The sequence below is a fragment of the Simochromis diagramma genome, unplaced genomic scaffold (assembly GCF_900408965.1).
Source record: "Simochromis diagramma unplaced genomic scaffold, fSimDia1.1 OVJJ01000721.1, whole genome shotgun sequence".
Classification (NCBI taxonomy): Eukaryota; Metazoa; Chordata; class Actinopteri; order Cichliformes; family Cichlidae; genus Simochromis; species Simochromis diagramma.
Window position 1 is genome coordinate 65,483 of NW_024386890.1, and position 27,187 is coordinate 92,669.

Genomic DNA, 27,187 nt, shown 5'->3' on the forward strand with positions numbered 1-27,187 from the left:
ATATTTCTGTACATTTAAGTATTATTATTCATATTGCTGCATTCATTGACCGTGTTTATAGGTAATTTCATTGTTTAATCACGTTAAAATGTTCATAATTTAATGTTTAAAAGCACTTGAAAAAGGCAAAATCCCATGTAAAATTAGGGCAACAAACTGTATTGTCATTACTGAAAATAACCGTATTTTTATGAGAAAGTTATTTTCTGGTATTATTTTGGTGCCCCAGCTGCCGGAAAATTACTGTTTTTTTAGGATTTTTTTTTTTTACAGTGTAGTCAATATGGATTGCCTTTAGTCTTTGTTGGAACCAGTGTTAGTGGTAGTGGTTCACTGCCTAGCTCTCTTGCTTGTTGTTGTGTTCTACCATCGATTTGTTCCTCTGTGCAGAATACCCTGGAGGCTGGAGAGAGAGGTCTTGCTTTCTGTGGGAGATTCTGTGACACTAAATAGTAGTGGAATTACCTGTTTTGTTGAATAACTGTAAGATAAAGATGGCGCCGGGTGTCATGGCACGCCGTCTCTCGGTTCTGTAATATTTATGTTTTGTGTTCTTAGTGGAGTCCCTGCTAGTTTTAAAAACCCACTCTTTGTTGGCGTATGAGCGACAGACGCTGCTTAATATCCGTGACTCACTGCTGAAGCTTCCCAGCGTTAGCGAGCGATGTGGAGGACTCCCGCCGCCTCTGGCGTCGGTACCGGAGGAACTGCATCGCCGTGATCCCCCCTGGAATCCTTCGAAACGGAAGCGCTGTAGAAATGGACATATGCACGGAACGAGCTCTGGGAAGTGTGTTTGGGTCAGAACTCGGATGCGGCGGGTCCTTACCATCGGCGACCCTGGCTGTTTAGGACTTTATTTTGGCCTCAAACAGCGCTGCCTTCTTCCTGTTTACCCGACGTCATCGGAGCATGCTCACCCGACAGTGCTTTATTGGTCGCCATGCCGACGGGATATGAGGTGAGGTGGAGCAAATATGAACAACCTACAACTACTGCCTGCTACCATGGATGGACAGAGAGTTAAATTAGCTCTCTTAAACGCAAGATCTGTATCAAATAAAACTCATGTTCTTCGGGACTTTTTTGATACTCATAAGCTGGACGTCATGCTCCTAACTGAGACATGGCTGCGCGTTGGTGAAGTGGCACCCTTGCTGGAACTTTGCCCCTCCGATGCCAGCTTCTTCAGCTCCCCCAGGTTGTCTGGGAGGGGAGGCGGGGTAGCCTCTATCATCAAAGACTGTTTTAAATGCAAACAGATACAAAGTCCTGGTGTTTTTACCTCATTTGAGTCCCAACTCCTGACTTTAAGCTGTCCTGTGGTTCTAAATATAGTCATCTACCTAAATATAATGACTTGTTTATTTCGGAATTTTCAGACTTCTTGACATGTTTTATCGCTCACTATGAAAGGATTGTTATAGTGGGGGACTTTAATATTCATCTGTGTTGTGAGGATAAACCCCTGGTCAAAGATTTCTTAAATGTAATTGACTCCTTAAACTTCACACAATTTGTGTCTGGGCCAACACGTAAGGGCCACACCCTAGACCTTGTCTTGGGTTACGGACTGAATGTATCAATGACTGAAAATTGTGTTTTACCTATCTTAGACCACTCAGCAATTTTATTTGATATTTTAATCCCTAAATCTCCAGTTTCTGAGAGGGGAAGATTGCCCCTCAGATCATCTCGTTATATTAGCCCCGAAGCAGAGTTTAATTACATCTACCTGATGTGTTGGACCCTATTTTTACCCAGGAGTTATGTGTGGACACCTTGACTGTGAACCTTAGTAATACACTTCTTGAACTACTGGACTCTGTTGCTCCCGTAAAGAAATTAAAATGTCAAAAAAGGAACCCTATGCCTTGGCTAAATGAGGAGCTCTTGAATTTGGGAAGAAATTGTAGAAAAGCAGAGCGTCACTGGAGATCTTCCAGACTAGAAGTATTTCTCCAGGCTTGGAAGGACTCACTGTCTTCTCTTCAATCAGCAATGTCGGCAGCGAAAGCAAATTATTTCTCAAATCTCATCATGAGTCATAAACATAACTCAAAACTCTTATTCAACACAGTGTCGCAACTTACAGAGAGTAAGTCAACTCTCTGCTGTTCTAATTTGATAGCTCATGACTTTCTTATGTTTTTCAGAGACAGGGCTGCAATACTTAGGAATCATATTACTCCCTCCTCAAGCTGTTCATTAGACTACTCGGCTGCTTTGCCTGTTGGTGCTGATGAACTGTTCTCTGACTTCAAGGTTATTTCTCTGTCTGGATTAACTAAGGTTGTAAAAGCAGCTCGATGTACAACCTGTTCTTTGGATCCTCTACCAGCCTGGGCTATAAAGGAACTGTGGTCAGTACTAGGACCCTACATTCTGTTTCTTTTAAATACTTCATTGACAACTGGAGTCTTCCCTGAATGTTTTAAATCAGCTGTGGTAGTGCCAATCTTGAAAAAGCCTGGACTGGATGTTGACATGGTCGCAAACTATAGACCCATCTCACATCTGTCTTTTTTATCTAAAGTCTTTGAAAAAGTGGTTTTTAAGCAGCTCACTGAGCATTTGTCAACAAGCAATCTGTTTGAAGCATTTCAGTCTGCTTTTAAACCAAATCACTCCACAGAAACAGCTTTAGTCAAAGTGGTAAATGATCTGCTGGTAAATGCAGACAATGATCGCACTTCAGTTTTATTACTGCTGGATCTAAGTGCTGCGTTTGACACTGTGGATCACTGCATTTTATTGGATAGGCTTGAACATTTTATTGGAATTACAGGAAATGTTTTATCATGGCTGAGATCTTACCTGCTTGGGAGGTCTCAGACTGTTAGTTTTAAAAATGATCTCTCTGAGACCTGTGCAGTGAGGCATGGGGTCCCTCAGGGCTCTGTACTTGGACCATTGCTGTTTTCTATGTACCTGCTGCCTCTTGGTGTTCTTTTACGTTCTTTTAATGTAACCTTTCATTGTTACGCTGATGACCTGCAGCTTTATGTTCCTTTAACCATTGAAAATTGTGCTGAAGTCTCTAAACTAGAATCTTGTCTATCTGCAATTAAGGCCTGGTTATCGGATAATTTCTTGCTCCTAAATACTGATAAAACAGAGTTGATGGTCATTGGGCCACACAAATTTCAGCACTTGTCCCAAAATTTCATCTTGAGAATTGATGACAGTGTCATAAATTGTAGGGACAAGGTAAAAAACTTGGGCGTGTGGAAACAGACTGGCACCTTCATACCTCTCCGACCTTTTACATCTTTACGTTCCATCCCGTGCTCTCTGATCTCAGGATTCTGGCCTTCTAAAGGTTCCTAGAGCCAAAAAAAAGACAATTGGAGAGCGTGCTTTTTCTTTTCGTGCCCCGTTTCTGTGGAACACCCTCCCTCAAGATATCAGGCAGGCATGCTCTGTGGAGGTTTTTAAAACTAAGCTGAAGACACATTTGTTCACCCTATCTTACATGTCTTAATTCTATGGCTTTTAGTTTTTAAATTTTTACTGTTTTTAACTTGTATTGTGTCTTTTACCTGTATTGCTATGTATTGCTTTTATTTCTTTTTTATCTTTTTAGTTTCAAATAGTTGTACAGCACTTTGTTTGAAAGTGCTTTATAAATAAAGTTATTATTATTATTATTATTATTTTGTTGCTGACTAGAAACCAATGTCTTTGATTGGGGAACTTTGTTGTGTAAATAAACTTGTTGGACTTTCTGATAGTTTTAGTTCCTTCTGTAAAATCTTTTTGGGTGAGTGGGAAAAGTGGAGATTTTCTGACTCTCACTCATAACAAAACATGAACAAAAATAAAACATTAATTTCACCTTTCAAAAGTAGCCTTTCTCGTGGAGTTAATGTGGTAAATGAACTCCAAAATGGGCACAGGCAGTCCCAAAAACTATTGCTGAGCTTTCTACTGATGACTTTGTTTCCAAGTTCAATGTGTTCAAGTTCCACACTGGGGGATCTTAGCGCATGGATCCTACCTTACTTCTGGCAAGGTAGGAGTGTTGCTGATTATTCCTTTGGCTTCTGGATTTTGGCTGGAGAAGCAGGGTGAAAGAGAAGGGCTCCCCAAAGCGCCTGTTTACATGATTTGTATGATGAATTGAAGGGGGAAATGGCTGCTAAAGACCTTCCTAGATCTTTAACAGCCTTACAAAATTTTCTTGATTTATCATAGGCAAAATTATTAATTATACTCCTCATTTGTACTCCCTAAACCACAACCAGTAGTTGTCCCTGTAGTGCTCTAAAAGTTAAAACTAGAATTTTAAAATGGAACCTAAATCTGATTGGTAGCCAGTGCAGCGACTTTAACACAGGGGTCATATGAGCTCCCTTGTTTGAGCGGGTCAGTAGCCTCGCTGCAGAGTTTTGGACAACCAGACGAGCTAGCCTTTTCTTGTTTAGACAAGTAAACAGACTGTTACAGTAGTCGAGTCTTGTAGAGACAAAAGCATGTATTATCATCTCGAGTTCGCTTGTAGACATGATGGATCTAAGTTTTGAAATGTTCCTCAAGTGAAAAAAGCAGGTTCTTACTATCTGATTTAAATGTCCCTCCAAAGAAAAAGCTTTATCAAATATAACACCCAGGTTTCTGAGGTTATGTTTCTGTGAGGAACCTAAGTCACCCAGTCGCTGTTTAATATCAGGTATTGCACTGTCTGGTAAAATAATCAAAGTTTCTGTTTTGGCCAGGTTTAGCTGTAAGCAATTATTGTTCAACCATTGTTTAATGTTGGTTAAACAGTTAATCAGATTGGAGAGCTTATAATAATAATGGATTGACAAACTGACAGAAGTGAGGCTGCCATATTGCGCCATCGGCCCCTCTGGCCAACACCAGTAGGCGGGAGGGTAAAGTGTCTTGCCCAAGGACACAACACCCAGGACAGAGAGCCCGGGGATCAAACCGGCAACCTTCCGGTTACAGATGCGCTTCCCAACCCCCTGAGCCACGGTCGCTCAGGGGGTTGAACAGAATAGGTCCCAGCACAGAGCCCTGAGGAACTCCACACAACAACTCTGTAGATTCCGACATGATCTGGTTTGCAGACACACTAAAACTCTTTTCAGATATATAAGATGAAAACCAGTCTAGAACGGAGCCAGACATCCCAACCAGGTCTCTCAGTCTGTGTATCAGGATGGTATGATTGACTGTATCAAAGGCTGAGGTAAGGTCTAACAAGACTAGGACTGTGTATTCTCCGGAGTAGCAACCGTTTCCAGTAGCAAGAAGTAATCCGGTGAGGTGGAAGAGCACACAAATGGTGGGGGGAAAGTTTTTCTATAACTGTCCCAATCATCATAAAGACGTTCCATAGACTCTTTGATGTGGAGCAAGGAAAAATGGTCATAAATCACAGCAGCATAGCTCCATATATTAAACGTCAGGGCTAATATAATGGCATAAAATACAATAAAACGCAGGCAGGTAGAAGTCAAGCCGAGCAAAGGCGCCATCTTCCTGTCACAGTCAGCTGATCGCTGAGGAGACTGGACTAAATATAGTTTTGTCCAGTGATTCTCAAAGTGTGTGGTAGAGTCATGACAGGTGGGGCATAGGTTACCTGGCAGAAATACTTCCCAAATAACAGAAAAGTCATGCAGAACTAATGCTTAACACCAGAATCACTTTTATGGTGGAACAAAGAAAGTCACCTCAGTTATATTAGTAATCTGTGCATTTAGTGGTCTCACATCCGTAGATGGCCGTTGAAATGGCGAGTTATATGATAGTTATGAAAAGAAAAACAGGTGTTGCATCTGAGACAAATGAGGCAAGTGCTGATAATAAGCCAAAAATAAATTTTGATGAAACTTATCTTGCTCTTGGTTTCAAGGTGAATGTCCGGTAGAAGATGGGGAGAGACCTGTGTGTATTTTATATTTGAAAACTGGCAGCTGACAGACCAAAGAAATTAAGAATACAATTGGAGGCATCACACCTTAGTGACACTAATACGTTAGTTTAGTTCTTTCAAAGAAAACTTGGAGAATACCATCAACAGGAAAAAACACTTCATAAAATCTCCATTAGTACGACAAAGCACCAATGACATCTCACAAAGTTGCATATAGAATTGCCCAGTGCAAGAAACCACACATGATAGCAGAGGACCTCATACTCCATGCACCTTTAGATATGGTGTCAACAACGGGGTGACTGTAGGTCAGGTGATAGAGCAAGTGACCTACTAATGGGAAGGTTGGTGGCAGGGGCGGAGCGTGGGGGTGGCTTACTGGGCTTAAGCCCGGGTTGTTTTGTCAGAAGCCCGGGGTGTCATTTTTTCATAGTTAGATGCCTGGCTGACAACTGTATAAAACAAAAAGTACACACAACATTCGAAGCACATAGTGCACACTGTGGGAATTTACGACTGTGCGTGAATCCCCCCTGATATTGGTATGATCCGAGCTCAGGCACTAAGCGACTGAGCGAGGGGGTGGGACAGCTGGTGCCTGTGAGTGCGCTGTTGGAGAAACGGAGCCAGCCATACTAAGGAGAGCTTAAGTTTGACCAGGTACCAAAGCAAATCATCCATACCGTACAAATAATGTAAATATGACGGTGAATCACGAAAGATTGATATCAAACTGATCACTTGACCAATATTACGTTACTTGCTCTTCAAGTGAATCAACAAATGGCGAAATGAAAAGCCGAACAAATGCTATTTTTTTTTAGAGAGTCTTAGCTTACGTGTGTTTATTTCATATTTTCAGTTGTTACCCTCCCCGACTAAATCGGTTTCAGTTATGTACTGAAATATAAGAATGGACATTAGAGGGTTCTTTCAAAGAAAAAACTCAGGTAAATGTTATTTTATATATTATGCTTTGTATGTTGTTCAGTATATTTCTATGCAAAATAAGAGGGATTTCAGTACACAGCAGGATATTCACATTTGTAACCAGATATTTACATACACTTTAGGGAGAAAACATAAAACATTTTTACTGTACAACATCAATTTAGAGTAAACTTTTGTTTTAGATAAATATTGAAATATCTTTTGAATTAGTTAAATGTCAGAATAAAGAGAGACAGAGCTGTCTATTCTTTATCACTTTGATCAAATTTAGGAGCACATATACACTAAGTTTGTTAATTAATAAGAAAACTCCAGACGATTCCATTCTGAGCTGAAGAAGCTTCTGATAGGTTAGTAGAGTCCATGTGAGTAAATTGGTGGCACAGCTGTGGATGCATATAAGGCAAAACACAGAGCCTGTTTCTGTGACATGGGAAAATCAAGAGATGTCAACCAAAACACCAGGAAAAGAACTGTGGAGCTCCATAAGTGTGGCTCAGTTTGAATACAATTTGGTGCCATTTATAATTAAGAAATACAGATAGTTTCTCTCTTTACTCTTAAAGTTAACAAATATGTTTTTTATATTTATCAATCTAAAAAATAAACATTTAGTCTGATTTGATGTTACAATTAAAAAAATGTTTGTGTTTTGATCTGAAGAGTACATAAATATCTGGTTTCAACTGTATATTTGATGATTGTCAGCACAAAGAGGGAGAGAGAGGAACAGAGAGGGAGAGAGAGGGAGATGGAGAATGAGGACAGAACAGAGGTGGAACAAGAGCAGGTGAGACACACATGTTAGTCAAATGGTTGTTTACCAAAAGTATCACCGTATCATAGGTCCTCATGTATCTCGTACCTAGTGTTTCTTTTTAGGTTTGCTATTTTTCAAATTCTATATTTATTAAGTTCTGCAGGCTTGTTTACACAACAAGGCTAAATAATTATATAAACTTTTCTAAATCTAAATAGTGTACTTTGGTAGAATTAAAAAAAATAAGTGTAGTGCAGGTCTATGATGATTTTTAGTGCTACTATCACCTAGTTCTGATTCTGGTTCTGTCTTGGTTAAATCCTCAGTAGTCCTGATTTTGAACTGTTGTAGTCCTGTTTTAATTCCGGATCAGTTCTGGGTCTGGTTGAATTGGGGTTTAGTCCTCGTGTCTTGATACAGCCCCGACTTTGTTCTGCCTCGCTGCTTAATTAAAAAACTAGTTTAAGGTGTCCTGCACATGTGATATATATTTTTCCCTATATGAAGTCATTCTTTTTTGAACAAAACTCAAAACAGAGCCTATTAATCTTTCAGTCATTTCTAACCCCCCCCCCAAAAAAAAAAAAAAAAAAAAAAAATCCCACATGCATACTACCCTTTAGGGCTAAGCCCCGGGTGTTTCAAATGTCTGGCTCCGCCTCTGGTTGGTGGTGGTGCTTGATGAGACAATCAGTGCCATCCCTCTGTCCAATGACATAGTTGCAAGGTGCCTATGTGATATTTGAAGTGAGGAACAACTTCTTGATGTAGTGAAGGACAAACTTTGTCTTACAGGTGAACAATATAGATAGCAATCAAGGCTGTTTGCTTTGTTATGTCAGGGTCCCTGTGTGAGGACTTGCTGCTTTACTGGCTTGGTGTGGAGAGGGAGAATCCACTCACAGGACAGAGAGCTGTGGGCATTCTGCTTCCCTTTGCCACATCCTATCTCTGTGAGAGTGGGTTTTCTGCTGTTGCCTCACTGAAATTAACAATAATAATAATAATAATAATAATACATTTTATTTATAGGTGGCTTTCAGACCCTCAAGATCACCTTACAATAACACGTGAACAATAGCATTTAAAAAAAACCATAAAAAAATATGCATATATAATAAACATGGTCAAATAAAATTTAGACATAAACAGTCATAAAAGTATAAAGGCAAGTATAAAAACTGAGCAAGGTAAAAATGGACTAAGACAGATCAGGTGTATGCAATTCTAAATAGATGAGTTTTGAGACATGATTTAAAAGTGGTGAGACAGTGTGTGGTCAGGAGAACAAGTGGAAGTGCATCCAAAGTCTCGGGGCAGAACAACTAAAGGCTCTGAGTCCAATAGTAGTCAGGCGAGCAGGTGGAACTGACAGAAGGAAAGCTGAAGAAGAGCGGAGTGTACGAAGGGGCGAGTATGTATGGAGAAGATCGGATAGATATGGAGGAGCGAGGTTATGAAGCGCTTTGAAAGTGAGAAGCGGGAATTTGAAATTGACACGGAGGTGAATTGGGAGCCAATGGAGCTGTTTAAGAACAGGTGTTATATGTTCAGTGGCTCTTGTTCTGAAAATAATACGAGCAGCTGTATTTTGAACTAACTGCAATTTATGGAGAGATTTTCGAGGTAGACCATAGAGAAGAGAATTACAGTAATCTAAACGAGATGTGACAAGAGCATTGACAAGTATGGCGGTACTGTGTGGAGTGAGTGAGGGACGAAGACGGTTAATATTACGGAGATGAAAGTAGGAAGACCGAGTGATATTATTTATATGTGCTGTGAAGGACAGAGTGCTGTCGAGGATGACACCAAGACTCTTAACCTGAGGGGAGGGTGTGACATCAGAGTTATCAACAGATAATGAAAGACTGGTTGGAACTGTAGTCAGTTTTGATCTGGTGCCTATTAAAATGAATTCTGTTTTATTGCCATTAAGTTTAAGAAAGTTGTGAGTAAACCAGACCTTGATTTGACTAAAACAGTCAGAAATGGATGTGGGTGGGAGAGTAGCTGTGGGTTTGGAGGAAAGGTAGAGCTGGGTGTCATCTTAGCAGTGAAACTGGATGTTATGCTTCCTAAAAATATTACCTAGGGGTAGGAGATAGATGATAAAAAGTAAATGACCCAGGACAGAGCCTTGGGGTACACCGGAATTAACTGGATTAGATACTGATCTGTGAGGGAGTAACTGAACAAACTATGAGCAGCCAGAGAGATAAGAGATAAACCAGGCGAGTACTGTACCATTGATGCCAATAGATGCTAATCTGTGAAGGAGGATGCAGTGGGAGATAGTATCAAAAGCTGCTGTAAGCTCAAGGAGAATGAGGATGGCAAGATGGCGCCGGTGTGTGTGGCTGCTCGTCTGTCACTGCCAAGTTTGTTCCTGTTTATATTATTTTTAATTTGTGTCATCCACGAAACAAAGTCTCTGCTGAGGTATGATCGGCAGACACTATTGGACCTCAAACCTGTGGTCCAAAATATTGTGTCGTTTGGAGCTGGTGGGCAGCAACCCTTGCCCCCATTTGCATCAGAAACCCCGGGTTACCTGTACCTGTACTGCCTCTGGGTTGTCACCACTGCCGGGGTAAACGAAGCAGTCGCCTGGTGAAGCTAAAGGTTTCTCTAAAGAATTATTCTGCTGTTTCCCGACCAGTGCATGGATTATTTCCAAGACTGTTTGTGTCTCTGTGTTTTCTGGATCCTGTTGATGCCTGTTTGGTGCCTATGGTCAGCTTTAACTTGTGCTGTTAAGAGGGAATGTCGTCAAGCAGAACGGAGATGGAAAAAGGATAAACTGCATGTATCATTTCAAATTCTAAAAGACTGCTGGCATCGCTACCAGAACACTGTTAAAGAGGCAAAAAGGGAATATTTTGCAAATATTATTTCTTCCAACTGTCATAACCCACATGTGTTATTTAGGACCATTGACACTGTTCTTAATACTCCATTGAATGTCTGTTTGGAAGTAATTTTCTGAACTTTTTTATTGAAAAGGTTGTCACCACCAGGGCTCTTATCACAGCTCCTGACTCTGACCCCTCTGTCTCTGACCCTTACGCTGCTGTTTGTACTCAGTTTGAGCTTGTGACCCTCTCCACTTTAGAGGATGTGGTTCGCCATATTAAGCCCACAGGTTCCCCTCGGGATCCTGTCCCTCCACAATTCTTTAAAGAAATTTTTCCTAGTATACAACAGTATGTCCTTGACATTATTAACAGCAGTCTGTCTTCTGGTATGGTTCCTGCAAATTTCAAACATGCAGTAGTGCAGCCATTGCTTAAGAAACCTGGCCTTGATCACACAGTTTTAGCGAACTATAGGCCTATTTCCAAGCTGCCTTTACTCTCCAAGGTTTTAGAGAAAATTGTTCTTAGTCAACTGAAAGATTTTCTAGATGATAATGGCATCTTTGAGGTTTTTCAATCAGGTTTTAAAACCCTTCATAGCACAGGATCTGCATTATTAAGGGTTTTTAATGACATCCTTCTGGCATGTGATTCTGGTAACCATGCTGTTCTTGTTTTGCTTGGCCTAACTGCTGCCTCTGACACAGTAGACCACAATATTCTAATTTCTCAATTAAATGATGTAGCGGGTATTGGTGGCACTGCACGTAATTGGTTTAGGTCTTATTTGTCAGATAGAACTTTCTCTGTCAGCCTTCTCGGTTCCGAATCATCTTTTGCTCCTCCGTCATGTGGCAACCCATAGGGCTCAATTTTAGGGCCACTGCTCTTTTTATTGTATCTATTGCCTCTGGGTTCCATCCTTAGGAGGCATTTCATTGTTATGCGGATGACTGCCAAATTTATTTACCACTAAAGCAGAAGAATGGCATCTCCATAAAACCTCTCTTGACATGTCTAGATGACATTAAAGCTTGGTTGGCTCTAAACTTTTTAAATTTTAACGAAAAGAAAACAGAAGTGTTGGTGTTTGGACCTAGTGGTCCCTGTGAGTCCTCTGTTGATTTAGGATCCTTGGAAGTCTATTTTGAACCTGTTGTTACTGACCTTGGTTTTAAGTTGGACAGTGATTTTAAATTGGACAACCAAATCAGAGCAGTGGTGAAGTCCAGTTTTTATCATTTAAGGCGACTGGCAAGAGTAAAATCTTTTCTTTCAAGGCAGCACCTTGAAACAGTGATCCATGCTTTTATTTCTATTTTATTTCTATTTTTATGTCAGTCATTGCGCTCACGTCTGCAGCTGGTTCAAAATGCGGCTGCACGACTCCTAACAGGAACTCGAAAAAGAGAGCATATAACCCCCGTGCTAGCCTCTCTGCACTGGCTGCCTGTGTCTTTTAGAGTTCATTTTAAAATTCTTATGTTTGTTTTTAAATGCCTTCACAGTCTTGCCCCACCTTACCTCTCTGAGCTTCTTCATCCCCACACACCCTGTCGGTCTCTCAGGTCAGCTGACCAGCTCCTGGAGGTACCGAGATCCAGGAGGAAGCTCAGAGGGGACAGGGCCTTCTCTATCGTGGCTCCTAAATTATGGAATAATTTGCCCTTGCACGTTAGAGAGGCCCCTTCACTGTCCACTTTTAAATCATGTCTTAAAACCCACTTTTATTCCTTGGCTTTTAACCTCAGTGAGACTTAGTTTCTCTTTTAATTGAAGTAGTTATTTAATTAATGATTTCACTCTTCTTTTATTTTTTTTTATTTATATCTCATGTAATTTTATTTAACAGTTCCAATGTACAGCACTTTGTGTCGGCTGTGGTTGTTCTAAAATGCTTTATAAATAAAGGTGATGAGGATGGAGATAAGTCCAGAGTCAGCTGCAAGCAGAAGATCATTGATGATTTTTACTAGAGCTGTTTCTGTACTGTGACATGAACGGAAGCCGGACTGAAACTGTTCGTACAAGTTATTTCCAGTGAGATGACGATGAACCTGTGCAGCCACTATCTTTTCCAGAAATTTTTGCTAAGAAAGGGAGATTTGAAATTGGCCTGAAATTATTTAGATTGGAGGGATCTGAACCATTATTTTTCAGTATTGGGGTTATTATAGCAGTTTTAAGAGAAGAAGGAACAGAACCAGATATAAGAGAAGAGTGTATGATATTAGCAATCAGTGGGGCAAGAGACGAGAATGAGAGTTTAACAAGATTTGTCGGCAGTGGATCAAGTTTACACGATGATGACTTTAAGTTAGTAATTATGGAAGATAGCTGAGTTATTGTGGGAAGTTCAAAATTGGATAGATAGGATGACAGCTGAGAAGGACAAAAAATGCATATAGAACAATTGACCATATCACAGGATGAGGGCAATTGTTGATAAAGATTCTCAATCTTGGTGTAAAAAAAAGTCCATAAATTTATTGTAAACTGCGGCAGAGTGTGTATGTATGGCAAAGGTATCTGGGGGTTTAACAACATTATGCAATGTAGAAAACAAAGTGCGAGTGTTTCCTTCAGCGCATTCAATAACAGAGGTGTAGTAGGCAGATTTAGCATGATGGATAGCTTCTTTATAATGTTGTATATGACTGAGATACATGTCCTTGTGAATAGTAAGTCCTGTTTTCCTGGAGAGACGTTCCAGGCGGCGTCCAGTAGCTTTAAGTTGGCGAAGTTCAGGTAAATACCATGGCGCAGAGTGAGAGAAAGAAACAGTTTGAGTTTTTTGGGGAGCCAAGGTATCTAAGAGGTTGATAAGTTCATTGTTATAGTGAGATATCAGGTCATCTATGGAAGCTGAGGCATCAGTGGTAGGTAAATTATTAATGCCATGGGAAAGATCTGATAGATCAATGCCCCTAATATTTCTAAAAGTAATTGAGCGGTTTTGTTTATTTTTGTATAGTGGGAGACTAACAGTGAATAAAACTAATTTATGGTCTGAAAAAGGCATGTCCAATACAGCACAATTCTTTTTTTTTTTTTTTTTTTTTTGTGTCCCGTTTGGATCTTTAGCCATCAGAATTGTTGTCTTAAGGCCAAGAAAGATGCCAAGCGGATTTATTTTACCAAGTGGATCATCATGGCCTTGCCATATTGGTCCATTTGATTGACCTTTATTATAATTATGAATTTATTTTATTTTCGGTTGCTACAAACGGGACAGACATGACTGGGGGATAGGACAGGGAGAAAGAATGAAAGAAAGAGAGGGAGAGAAAGAAAGCCAAAGGGGAGAAGAAACGGTGAGAAAGGGGGGAAGAAGGAAAGAAAAACAAACAAAACACCTGGATCACCTGTATGGAGAAAAAAAAAAACAGAAGAGAAAGCAAACAAAAAAAAAGAGCAACATAATAAAAAACAGCACCATCACAATAAACTAGCTAGCAGTAGATAACAGTAGATACTAAATATTAAACGATATTGTGCAGCACACAAGATAGACAGCGCACAATGTGCTTTGAGGCAGCAGCCAAGAAAGGTGTAGTCCGCGTCTGTGAACACCCGTGTGTACACCTGTGTGCACACCTGTGTGCACACCTGTGTGGATCAGCATGCTTGTAAAAAGGTTTCTCCATGTAACGATCTGCTAGGGAGTGTGGGGAGCCATAGCCCCGTCCCCCAGGGCATGAAGCAGGTATGGAGGAGATCCAGGCCCCAGATATCGAGAGGCCCCAGAGTACAAGGACCCGAGGAGGACCACCAAAAGGGGGGGAACCGTGCCACCCTCCTGGGAAGAGCTGAGTAGAGCCCCAAAGGAGAGGTCACCCCGCAGCTACGGAGCAGAGGCCAGAGGGGGTTGCAGTGGCGTGCCCGCGGGCTCTGCCGGCAGCCAGCTGTGCTAGAGAGGACTGAGCTTCAGGCCCAGAGGCCAGAGGCCTGAGGGCATCCCATCCCCCGGAAGGAGCCCAGCCGGGCCACAGGCGCCCGGCCCTGCCAATCGGCCACCAGGAGTGAGCCGGTACATACATGAGCGCCCAGCCCCAGACGACAAGGACCACCAACACACCAACGTCTGAGGGCATCAGCCACCGGCAGGGAGTGTGGTGAGGGGAGATAGGCCTCCGTACTTTAGAGGGCCTGAGATGTACCCAGAGAGGTTGAGTCTAAGACCCAACCTGACATATAGACACAGACGAACAGGCACACGTGGACACAAACGTGCATTCCCACCCCCATATACACAACCAAATACTCGGCACTCACCCAACGTGTAGACAGACACAAATAGACACTGCACAGACAGTCACACTCCCCAAACATACTCTATATCCCAGGTCCAGGTACCCCCGCCCCCAGAGGGGCAAGCTGCACCTAGACCCAGGAGATGTAACCCTTCTCTCTGGGGTGGAGGCAAGCGGACCACCTCCTTATCTGCAGTAGCAGGGAGGTCCCGCATCCCAGACCCCAGTCTGACGGCCAGCACCTCCTCCCAGCCCCCCAGCCCTGACGGCTAACAGAACCGGGGTGAGTGAAGACCTCAAATCTCCCTACGCCCGCTCATATGTAGTGTTGCTGTGTGCTGTTCTAAAGTGCATTTAAAACTCAGGAGAGCATGGTACTTGCTTCCTCTCAGAGAGCAGCACAGCTCCTCCCGAAAACCCTTAGTGTCTAAATGCATTTAAAATTGAGGGTAGGGCACCAGCGCCAGAGGTGGGTTGGAATACACCGACCATCCTCTGGATGCTGTAAAACGTGCCCACCCCCAAGGCCCTATATGTATGTGTTATGTGAGAGTGTGAGTTGTCCAATTCAGCACAATTCTTAGGGGTGACACCAATACAGCAAACAAGATCCAAAATGTGTCCTTTGGAGTGTGTGGGAACGTCCATATATTGGTGTAAGCCAACATTGTCCAGACAGGATATAAAATCTCTTGTGGCTGAATTTGATGTGTTGTCCATGTGGATTTTAAAATCGCCCAGCAGTAGTATATTTGGAGATAAGAGTAGGATTACGGCAAGAAAGTTAGAAAAATCAGTTAAAAAGTCAAATTTGATTTTCGGTAGACAGTAAACAGCAACTAATACTGTGGGAGTTTGTCCATTAATTTGAATCAGCATGGATTCAAACGAGGAGTAGGCAGGAGCAGAAAGAGAGAATACCTTATACTTCCTGTTGTACAGGATCGCGAGGCGACCCCCACGTCCCAACACACGGGGCTGGCAGGTGTAAACAAATCCAGGTGGAGTGGTCAGATTGAGATCGGCGAAATCATTTGGACGCTGCCAGGTCTCCGTCAGACATAGAAAGCCAGGTTATGATCATTAAGAAGATCATAGACAAGAGGTCCCTTGCTGGAGAGGGATCGGACATTAAGCAATCCGATGGAAACGGGATAGTCGCCGCTAGCTTTGTAAGTCGACCGGGCAGGGCTAGCAAGCACACTACGGTCAGCAGTCTGTCCACCAGGCTTCCTAGCGGAGCGGCGGTGAGATGACCACAAGGATGGTATCGGGTTCCTGCTGTCAATCCTGTAATTCCGTCTGGATCCGCGGTGGACATACTTTCGACGCGGGACCAAGGGGATGCCAGGGTGTAGCAGTGAAGCCGGCGGAAAGGTCGAGAGGTGCTGGAAGCGCAGAATGAGTTGGTCTGATGTCGAGTATCTCAGCGTGGAGGAGACAGGCCGGAGTATGGACTGCAGAACAAACCCAGTGAGAAGAGTCCGGAAGAGCAGCACCTTAGCAGTAGTCATGATGTAAGCAAGCAAGCAAGCAAGCAATTCATATAGTATATACAGGGAGTGCAGAATTATTAGGCAAGTTGTATTTTTGAGGAATAATTTTATTATTGAACAACAACCATGTTCTCAATGAACCCACAAAACTCATTAATATCAAAGCTGAATGTTTTTGGAAGTAGTTTTTAGTTTGTTTTTAGTTTTAGCTATATCTGTGTGTGCAGGTGACTATTACTGTGCATAATTATAAGGCAACTTTTTTTTTTTTTTTCTTTTGCCTGTCCCGTTTGGCTCTTTTGCAATCAGAATTGTTGTCTATAGGCAAAGAATGATGCCCAACGGATTTACTTTACCAAATTGACCATCCCAGCCTTGCCGTAATGGTCCATTTGATTCACCTTTTATTGTTTATTTTATTTTCACTTACTGAATACGGGACAGACTTGACTGGGGGAAAGAAGGGGAGAAAGAAAGAGGGAAAGAGAAACAGCTGAGAAGAGGGACGGGGGAGAAGGGCAAAAGACAAAAAAATTATTAGGCAACTTAACAAAAAACAAATATATACCCATTTCAATTATTTATTTTTACCAGTGACACCAATATAACATCTCCACATTCACAAATACACATTTCTGACATTCAAAAACATAACAAAAACAAATCAGCGACCAATATAGCCACCTTTCTTTGCAAGGACACTCAAAAGCCTGCCATCCATGGATTCTGTCAGTGTTTTGATCTGTTCACCATCAACATTGCGTGCAGCAGCAACCACAGCCTCCCAGACACTGTTCAGAGAGGTGTACTGTTTTCCCTCCTTGTAAATCTCACATTTGATGATGGACCACAGGTTCTCAATGGGGTTCAGATCAGGTGAACAAGGAGGCCATGTCATTAGTTTTTCTTCTTTTATACCCTTTCTTGCCAGCCACGCTGTGGAGTACTTGGACGCGTGTGATGGAGCATTGTCCTGCATGAAAATCATGTTTTTCTTGAAGGATGCAGACTTCTTCCTGTACCACTGCTTGAAGAAGGTGTCTTCCAGAAACTGGCAGTAGGACTGGGAGTTGAGCTTGACTCCATCCTCAACGCGAAAAGGCCCCACAAGCTCATCTTTGATGATACCAGCCCAAACCAGTACTCCACCTCCACCTTGCTGGCGTCTGAGTCGGACTGGAGCTCTCTGCCCTTTACCAATCCAGCCACGGGCCCATCCATCTGGCCCATCAAGACTCACTCTCATTTCATCAGTCCATAAAACCTTAGAAAAATCAGTCTTGAGATATTTCTTGGCCCAGTCTTGACGTTTCAGCTTGTGTGTCTTGTTCAGTGGTGGTTGTCTTTCAGCCTTTCTTACCTTGGCCATGTCTCTGAGTATTGCACACCTTGTGCTTTTGGGCACTCCAGTGATGTTGCAGCTCTGAAATATGGCCAAACTGGTGGCAAGTGGCATCTTGGCAACTGCACGCTTGACTTTTCTCATTTCATGGGCAGTTATTTTGCGCCTTGGTTTTTCCACACGCTTCTTGCGACCCTGTTGACTATTTTGAATGAAACGCTTGATTGTTCGATGATCACGCTTCAGAAGCTTTGCAATTTTGAGACTGCTGCATCCCTCTGCAAGATATCTCACTATTTTTGACTTTTCTGAGCCTGTCAAGTCCTTCTTTTGACCCATTTTGCCAAAGGAAAGGACGTTGCCTAATAATTATGCACACCTGATATACGGTGTTGATGTCATTAGACCACACCCCTTCTCATTACAGAGATGCACATCACCTAATATGCTTAATTGGTAGTAGGCTTTCGAGCCTATACAGCTTGGAGTAAGACAACATGCATGCAGAGCATGGTGTGGACAAAATACTCATTTGCCTAATAATTCTGCACTCCCTGTAGTATTTATATAGCACTTTCAGATCAGCCCCCAGCTGAACACAAAGTGCTGTACACTTGACATGCCAGAAATGATACATTGAACATGTTAAAAAATAAGAAAAATAAATAAAATAAATAATAATAATAATAATATAAAATGAATAAAAAATATTTAAAAAATAAAAAATAAGATGATTATTAAAATGACATTTAAAATAATAAAATTAGCACAAATAGCAAAAACAATAATAAAATAGTATAAAAATGTTGATGAGAATTACATTTAAAACAATAAAATCAGCACATTAGATTAAAACAATAAAATCAGGGTCAGACTGTGTCATAAGCCAAGGAGATAAAATGGGTTTTAAGACGTGTTTTAAAAGTGGACAGTGAAGGGGCCCCTCTAATGTGCTGGGAAAGATTGTTCCACAGATTAGGAGCAACAAATACAGTCCAGAAACCGGCTATCCGAAGACAGCGCAGCGGCTAGCAGCTGATGCTGACAGCTGGTGCTAATAGCTAACAGTAAATGTGTCCAATTGCTGCGGGCCATTCAGTCCTTATACAACCGTTGCAAGAGCTTGGTCCGCATAGCCGGCAATAAGTAGGACTCGTTCCTGGTGGGTGATGGGCTCCGCCAGAGCTGCCTTTTGTCACCGATTCTGTTCATAATTTTTATGGACAGAATTTCTAGGCGTAGCCAAGTGGCGGAAGGCTTTCACTTGGGTGGTCTCAGGATCTCATCTCTGCTTTTTGCAGATGATGTGGTTCTGTTGGCTTCATTGGGTGATGGCCTCCAGCTCGCCTTGGAATGGTTCGCAGCCGAGTGTGAAGTGGTGGGAATGAGAATCAGCACCTCCAAATCTGAGGCCATGGTCCTCAGCCGGAAAAGGGTGGAGTGCCCACTCCGGGTCAGGGACGAGTTTATTGTCCCGCAAGTGGAGGTGGTTAAGTATCTCGGGGTCTTGTTCACGAGAAGGAAGCAGGGAGCGGGAGATCGACAGACAGACCGGTACAGCGTCCGCATCCGCTGTACCGGTCTGTTGAGGTGAAGAGAGAGCTGAGTGTAAAAGCGAAGCTCTCAATTTACCCGTCGATCTATGCCCCTACCCTCACCTATGGTCACGAGCTGTGGGTAGTGACCGAAAGAATGAGATTCCGAATATAAGCGGCGAAAATGGGCTTCCTTTGAAGGGTGACTGGCCTCTCCCTTAGAGATAGGATAGGGTGAGAAGTTCGGCCATTCGGGAGGGGCTCAGACTAGAGCCACTGCTCCTCCACATCGAAAGGAGCCAGTTGAGGTGGTTCGGGCATCAAATAAGGATGCCTCCTGGGCGCCTCCTGGGTGAGATTTTTGGGGCATGTCGCACCGGGAGGAGGCCCTGGGGCAGACTCAGGACACGCTGGAGAGATTATATCTCTCGGCTGGCCTGGGAGTGCCATGGTGTTCTCCCAGACAAGCTGGAAGAGGTGGCTGGGGAGAGGGAGGTCTGGGCTTCTCTGCTTGTGCTGCTGCCCCCGCAACCCGGCCCCGGATAAATGGAAGAAAATGGATGGATGTCTTTTCCTGCTACTATTTAGGTTGCTTTCAGTCTACACTGGATCATTGAAATAGTGAATCTGGTTCTCTTGTTTGTTGTTGTGGTCTGCCTTCAGCCTGTAAGTTACTTAACTTGTTTGTTCTGTGCAGAAAACCCTGGAGATCAGAGAGAGAGGTCTTCTGTGAAGACTTCTATGAAGTTAAGGAGAGGTAGAATTCCCTGTTTTGTTTGGACATTAGACTTCACTGACAGAAAGCCTTTCCCTTGTGAACTTTATTGTATAAATAAACTTGTTAAACTTTTGCTGGGTCTATGATCCAGCATTTTGTGTTTATTTTTGTATTTATGACTTCGTATGTTATATTGAAAGGATGTTAAGTTCTAGGATTATTATTTGTTTGCCTTGAGTTTAATTTATATTTCTCCTAGGTTTTCTGTGTTAGTCTCATGTATTTTTTGTCTGTGTGTTTCATATTGTCTAGCCGGTGTTAATATCTTTACGTCTCTTCATGTTTCCTGTTTTATTCTGAAAGTCTTGTGTTTCCATTTTCCCTGATCACCTCTTGTCTGTAATAAGTCCTCTGTCTTCCTTTGTTCAGTGTCAGGTCATTTCTTTTCCTTCCATGTCTTGTCATAGTAACCTTAGTAGTCATAGTCACCATAGTCATCATAGTTATCACAGTTGTCATAGCTGATTTATAGTTTTCATAGTTACCTCAGCCATGTCACAGTTTTCATACCATATTTTCTACACTATGAGGCAAACTTAAAATCCTTTAATTTTCTCAAAAACCAACAGTGCGCCTTATAATCCGGTGCACCTTATGCATGAATTCTGGTTGTGTTTACTGACCTCGAACCGATTTTATGTGGTACACGGCACTCAAAAATCTGTCAAAAATGTTTTAGTATGACTTTGGTAAGCTATGAAGCTGCACCGCTTGATGGATTGTCAGAGCATTACGGCTACGGTAGTTAGGAACCTCGCAGAGTAATCTGGGTCCTAAACTCTGTCCCTTCAGGTCCCGAACACTGCGGCATCACTGACAGTTAAAAACTATCTAAATTCTTTCATCTCATCCAGGCATCCACGAAAACAGAATGTATTAAATTTAACGGAGATAGAAGTTAGCAGGAAGTTAGCTTGCTAGTTTCCACCTAAACATGATATAGCATGTTCTGACTGAGAGATTTCTGAATAATTAAAACGCACAGCTCTGCTAACACTTCCAACATAAATGAAGACAAAAAAAAACCCTAAACAGCAGTGACTTTTGTAGGGTTACTGAAGTTGGGCTAGCTGGTATATAATGATGTGCTATGTGATCACTAGCTACACAGCTATGTTAGTATAACATACACAGTGAAGATGGAGGATGAACACTAACTTTTTTCCACACGATAAAAGTTACCGTGAGGGTTCCTGATGGTTAGGGACTAATGCAATTGCATAGCAGGATGCTATAAACGGACTAAAGTTCAGTCAGGAGAACAACTGAGATAATCCATCCACAATACGAGGTTAGTCATTAATATACTGCAACAACATGGGAATAGAGCCACTGCAGAGAATTCAACATTAATGAATCAATGGTACGGAAGTGGAGGAAGCAAGAAGAATGAGTTGAGTGAGGTTTTTTTGCCTTATAGTCTGAAAATACAGTAGTTTTTTAGTTTTCCCATTTTAGGTTTCAGTTTAGTTGTTGCTCCTGTTTTGCCTTTGCTCGTGTTTTATGTTCATGTCCACCAGCCATAATAAATAGCTCACTCTTGGTTTCAACTTCAGTTCACCTCTCTAGTGTCTGCTTTTGGGTCCTTTTCACAAACTCACTGGCATACCCCGCCGTGACAGAGTTCTACCCATTTTGGTGGCCTTGACATGTTGATATTAAAAGATCTAGTAGAAATGATTAAGAAGAAACTATGTGGAGTGTAAGTAGTATCATTGCAGACAGGTCCAGTTCCTTTCAGTAAAACCCCATTCCACATAAAAAGGCAGCTAAATAATTCATATTCTTAAATGTAGAATTTAAGTCAATACCTAAAAATTATACTCATATAAAGTAGTAGGTACAATTCTCGCTCACCTCGCTGAATGTGCCCCGGCCAATCACCTTCAAGATGTGAAAGTCTTCTCTTTTGATGCGGGTTTTCTTAACCTCCTTTACTAGAGGCTCAGCTGTGAGAAAGGAGAGAAGAGACAATGATTTCAATTATTTTACTTTATTATTTCAGTGTTATTTGAAATAATGGACCTAAAAATGGTAATGCAGTGGCATTATTTTAAAAATATCATTTTTTCCTAATTTAACAATTTTGCAGTAATTTATCAGTGTGGGACAATTTATTAGTGTGCTCTAAATACGTTTTTTTTTCTTAAATATATATTTATTAGATTGAAACAACAAAGAAAAAGAGATACACACAACTGTTATACAATAAGTAAGTAGGTTTCACAATTACTGCTTAAGCTGATGTAATAAATTACAGCTTAATAACACATTCTCATATCTTTTAATTGCTTTTATCACTTTACCCCCTACCCATCCCACACAATAGCCCTGTCCCTTGAGCCAGTTTTTAAAAAACAACAACAACAAAACAACAAAACAAAACAAAAAGCAGAACAAAACAACAACAGCAACAAAAACAGAGAATTTACTGAGTAGTGCTAGAAGTGGGGAAAAATATTTCAGGAATTGCCCCAACACCTTGTAAAATTTCCTGCTGGTATTACTAATTGAATAATGGATCATTTCGAGGCCTAAATAACACAGGTCCCTCAGCCATTGAGCTACTCCATCTTAGCAGGGTTGCATGCCTAGCCACAAGGGAAGTGAAAGACGGTGTGTGACACTGTGACAAGATCAACTGTGCATCAGTCTCTCCAGTGGTGCCAAAAAGTGTAGCTAATGGATTAGGACCCACATGCTATCCAAGAATTAGTGCCAAAGTTTGAAATGTGTCTCTCCAGTATTTTTCTAGATTAGGACATTTCCGAAACCTTGGGGGTGGGCACGCTACACAGCATCCGGATGACCATCAGGGTGTACAACCTCACCCCTGGCGTCGTTGCCCACCTCTCAATTTTAAATACACGTATACATTGAGGGCTATCAGGAGGGGCTATGCGCTTACCTGCTGCTCTCTGGCAGGTAGCTCCATGCCCTCCTGGAACACACATGCATCAACACTACTTATGAGCGGACGGAGGGAGGTTTGGAGTCTTCACACCCCCCCGTTCTCTGTTGCCTGTTGGGGCAGGGGAGCTGGGAGGAGGAGTCGGCCATCCAATTGGGGTCTGGAATGTGGGGCTTCCCTGCTGCTGTGGAGTTGGGGCGGTCTGCGTCTCTCCACCCCAGGGAAGAGGGTAACACTACCAGGGTCTGGGTGCAGTTTCCCCCTCCAGGGCCAAGGGTACCTAGATCTGGGGCTTAGAGTACGCTTTGGGAGTGTGATTGTGTGTACAGTGTCTATTTATATCTTTCTCCACGTTGGGTGAGTGCTGAGTAATTGCATATGAGAGTATGAGGGTGGGAATGGATGTTTGTATCTGTGTGTGCCTGTATGTTTGTGTCTATATGTCAGTTCGGGTATCAGACGTCACCTCTCTAGGGACATCTCAGGCCCTCGAAGGTATGGAGACCTATCTCCCCCCACCACTCCACGTGCCAGTGGCAGATGCCCTCACACATTGGTGCACTGGTGGTTCTCTGTGTCCAGGGATGGGCATCCAGGTACGCACCGTCTCACTCCTGGTGGCTGCTTGTCGGGGCCTGGAGCCTGGGGCTCGCTCGGGCCCCTTCGGGGGGTGGGGTGCCCTTGGCCTCGGGCTTGGTCACTCTGGCACAGCTGCTCCACGGCTGCTGAGTGACCCCTCATCTGGGACTCTCCTCAGCTCTTTCCGGGATAGTGGCACGGTTGCCCCTCCGTTGGTCTTCCTTGGTCTCTTGTGCTCTGAGGGGCTCTGGATGTCTGGAGCCTGGATCTCCTCCATACCTGCTTCATGCCCTGGAGGACGGGGCTATGGCTCCCCACACCCTCTAGCAGATCATTACATGAAGGAACCTTTTAAATACAAGCGCGTCCATGCTCACAGGTGTACACACGGGTGCTCACAGACACAAACTACACCCTCTTTGGCTCCTACCTCAAAGCACACTGTGCGCTGTCGATCTTACGTGCTGCACAATAATGTTTAATATTTAGTATTTACTGTTACATTCCCATAGATCATCGCGATGATGTTGTTTATTATATTGCTCTCTTTTTTTTTTGCTTGTTTTCTCTTTTTTCTTTCTCAACAGGTGATCCAGGTGATTGATATATGTATTTTTGTCTGTTTGTTTTGTTGGTTTTTGTTTTTTGCCCCTTTATCACCGTTCCTCTTCCCCGCTGTTTTTCTTTCCCTCTTTCTTTCTCCCTTTTCTTTTCCCCAGTCAAGTCTGTCCCGTGTTTAGCAAGTGAAAATAAAATAAAATAAACAATAAAAGCAAAGGTGAATCAAATAGACCAATACGGCAAGGCTGCAATGGTCCATTTGGTAAAGTAAATCCGTTGGGCATCTTTCTTTGCCTTTAGACAGTAATTCTGATGGCAAAAGAGCCAAACGGGATAGGCGAAAAAAAAAAATACCAATACCAATAAGTTTGATGTGTCACATGGCCCTCTTCCTATTGAAAAAACAAAAGTTGTATCCAAGATGGCCGACTTCCAAATGGCCACCATGGTCACCACCCATCTTGAGGAGTTTGCCCCCTCACATATACTAATGTGCCACAAACAGGACTTTAATATCACCAACCATTCCCATGTTATTACGGTGTATCCGTATAAATGGCCCACCCTGTACATTAAGGTGCATATCCCTGACATTGCAGCTGCTGGTATTGGAAAATTTAGTGTCTGAGAATGTCTGAGAAAATGTCTGATCTGCAGATATCTGAAAAAATGTGTATATGGGTGTGGTGGGGCGTGGTCTGCAATGCTGCTGCAGGTGAGATGGATGCACCTGCGTGGCATCTGCTATCACGCCTTGCCAACTTAAAAGACTTTGCACAGTCTGAGTAGTTGTGTTGTGGATGTGTCGCCTGGCAGCTGGGATGCTGCAGCCATTCATGTGTGTAATTAGCAACCATGTGCCTCAATAAAGCATGTTGAAAAGCTTGAAAATATCTTTGGGTCTGCCTTGTTTTATCACAGTGGTGCCAAAACCCAGGATGGGGGGCACGGCAGACCCACAAACTGGCCGCCAAGGGGAGGAGTTGGCCTGAATGGTGGCCAAAATGGCCAGCACAGAAGAGCTGTAAGACTGGACCCAGCAGCATCTACAGGTAATGAAGAATCTGGCACTCTCACTCTCACCGGCATTCCCCGACAGCGTTGGCGTGGAGGAGGTCCAGGCTGTTCTGACGACCATGTCAGGCCCCAGGATGCGACAAGCCAGGACACCCATCCCTACTCATCAAGTGGTAGCAGCTTATGCCCGGCAGGGATCTGTGCCCGTTCCTGCTCCCTGGAGGAGGGCCGCGGAGCATCTCCTGGGCTCGCCACCAGCTCAACCACCTGCTCAGCAAGAGCCGGAGGTCAGCTCATGGAGAGCGCAGGAGGAACCTGCCACACTGTTGCTGGAGGTGCCCAAGGGTCCGCGACTGCCAGTGTACAGGAGGCATGCCTGCTGGCGGTGGAGGAGGTGGACCAGCTTTCGGTGAGCCCCGGCTCACTTCTACGTCTACTGCGCTGTCGCTGCTTGGCCCCCTGGACCAGTTCCAGGGCTGCCGCTGGGTACGCAGGGCGTCCGCTGGATCCACATTGTCACTGGCGCTGCTGGATATGTGGGCGACCGCCAGAGTGGTCACATCCCTGTCCCTCACCAGGGCCCAGGAGCACCAACGGTCTGGGCGGGGGGAACAGTAGGTTCGGCTAGATGGCTTGCCGGCCTGTCGGGCAATGGGGGTATATGGCGGGGCGTGGTCTGCAGTGCTGCTGTAGGTGAGATGAAAAGGCTTTGCACAGTCTGAGTTGTTGTGTTGTGGATGTGTCGGCTGACAGCTGGGATACTGCAGCCATTCATGTGTGTATTCAGCAACCGTGTGCCTCAATAAAGCATCCTGAAAAGCTTGAAAATGTCTTCGGGTCTGCCATGGTTTATCACAGTGGGAGATACATATTTTAAGATGTTTAATTTTTTTAAGCCTAAATGCCTCCTCATCTGAGCCCACACCCTCACCGTGAGCCAGACAACTGGATTATCAGTTGCTCTTGTTTGGGGGTAGGGTGGGTGAAAATCCAATCAGAGCCAGAATAGATGAGTCTGTAGCCAAGTTCAACTCCATGGACACCCAGGAAGGGCAATTATCTTTGTTTTGGAAATAGACCCAAGATATAAGCACGTATTTGCTGCCCAATAGTAATACCGGAAGTTAGGCAGTGCCAGGCCTCCATTAGTCCAAGACTTTTGATGAAGAGCTTTATTCAACTGGGGGTGTTTACCTCTCCATATATAAGATGATATAACTGAATTTAAAGAATCAAAGGATTTGGGAATAAATATTGGCAGCAGCCTGATTGAATGCCTTCTTCCCATCTAAGCAAAGAATGCACTCAGGATTCTGACCGGAACGGGTGTATAATATATCTAATAGACAACAGATATTGAAATAGGAGTAAAGATTCTTAATGAAACCAGTTTGATCTTTTGATATAATGGATGGGAAATTATTTTCCAGCCTGCGTGCCAAAAATTTAGCCAAAATATTACCATCGACATTTAATGTAGAGATTGGCCTATAGGACGAACATTCCACTGGACATTCCTCTTGGGACAAGAGTGATACTTGCCTTGAAATAGGATGGCGGAAGTTTACAACACGTGCATGAATCCGCTCCGATTCATGCACATTAGACATAATTGAGGTGAAAGCAATGATGAAAATGCTTTGAAAAATTCTATGGGAAATCCATCAGGTCCAGGTGATTTTCCACACTGCAGTGAGGAATTAGCTGCGCTCAGCTCCTCTTGCATTATGGGTTTGTATAATCTATTTTTACTATCAGAGGAAAGCGTAGGAATGTTCAAAAGCGTTAAAAAGTTATCCATTAAAGTGCTTTCCTGTGGGAGTTCAGAGGTGTAAAGTTGAGAGTAAAAAGTCTTAAACATATCATTAATTTTGGAAAAATCCAAGGTGATATTACCATTATTCATTCTGACTTTTGTGATATGTTGTTTTGCCTGAAAGCCCCTTAACTGGTTAGCTAGCGTCTTACCTGATTTTTTTGCTATGAATATGAAACAAACTCTTACTCTTCAGAAGCTGACCATCGATTGAGTGTGTTTAAAGGAGATCAAATTTAGTCTGAAGTTCCACGCGCTTTTTGTATAAGTCTGGGTTTTTTACCGTAGCGCAGAGCAGATCTATTTCTTTAATTTGGTTAACTAAAGTAAGTGATTATATACGGGCCTTTTTTTATATTTGCTGTTTAGGAAATAGTTTGACCCCTGAGGAAGGTTTTCAGTGTATCCCAAATTATTAGGCTATAAGTTACTCCTGTGGTGTC

At 42.9% G+C, this 27,187-nt stretch overlaps 1 protein-coding gene across 3 annotated transcripts in view; it reads right to left on the reverse strand.

The window, feature by feature from the left end:
• The window catches only part of LOC120734740 (myotonin-protein kinase), a 94,857-nt gene that overhangs the window by 43,742 nt on the left and 23,928 nt on the right, over positions 1 to 27,187 (reverse strand). For 2 of the 3 annotated variants that reach the window (XR_005696101.1, XM_040033701.1), the window contains exon 2: positions 21,718 to 21,809. Coding sequence is in view for 1 of the 3 variants with exons in the window: in XM_040033701.1 (XP_039889635.1) it covers positions 21,718 to 21,809 (92 nt within the window). In the remaining 2 variants the exon portion in view is untranslated. Of the gene's footprint in view, positions 1 to 15,630; positions 15,706 to 21,717; positions 21,810 to 27,187 lie in introns of those variants that run through there. The other variant, XM_040033703.1, reaches the window with a different exon arrangement.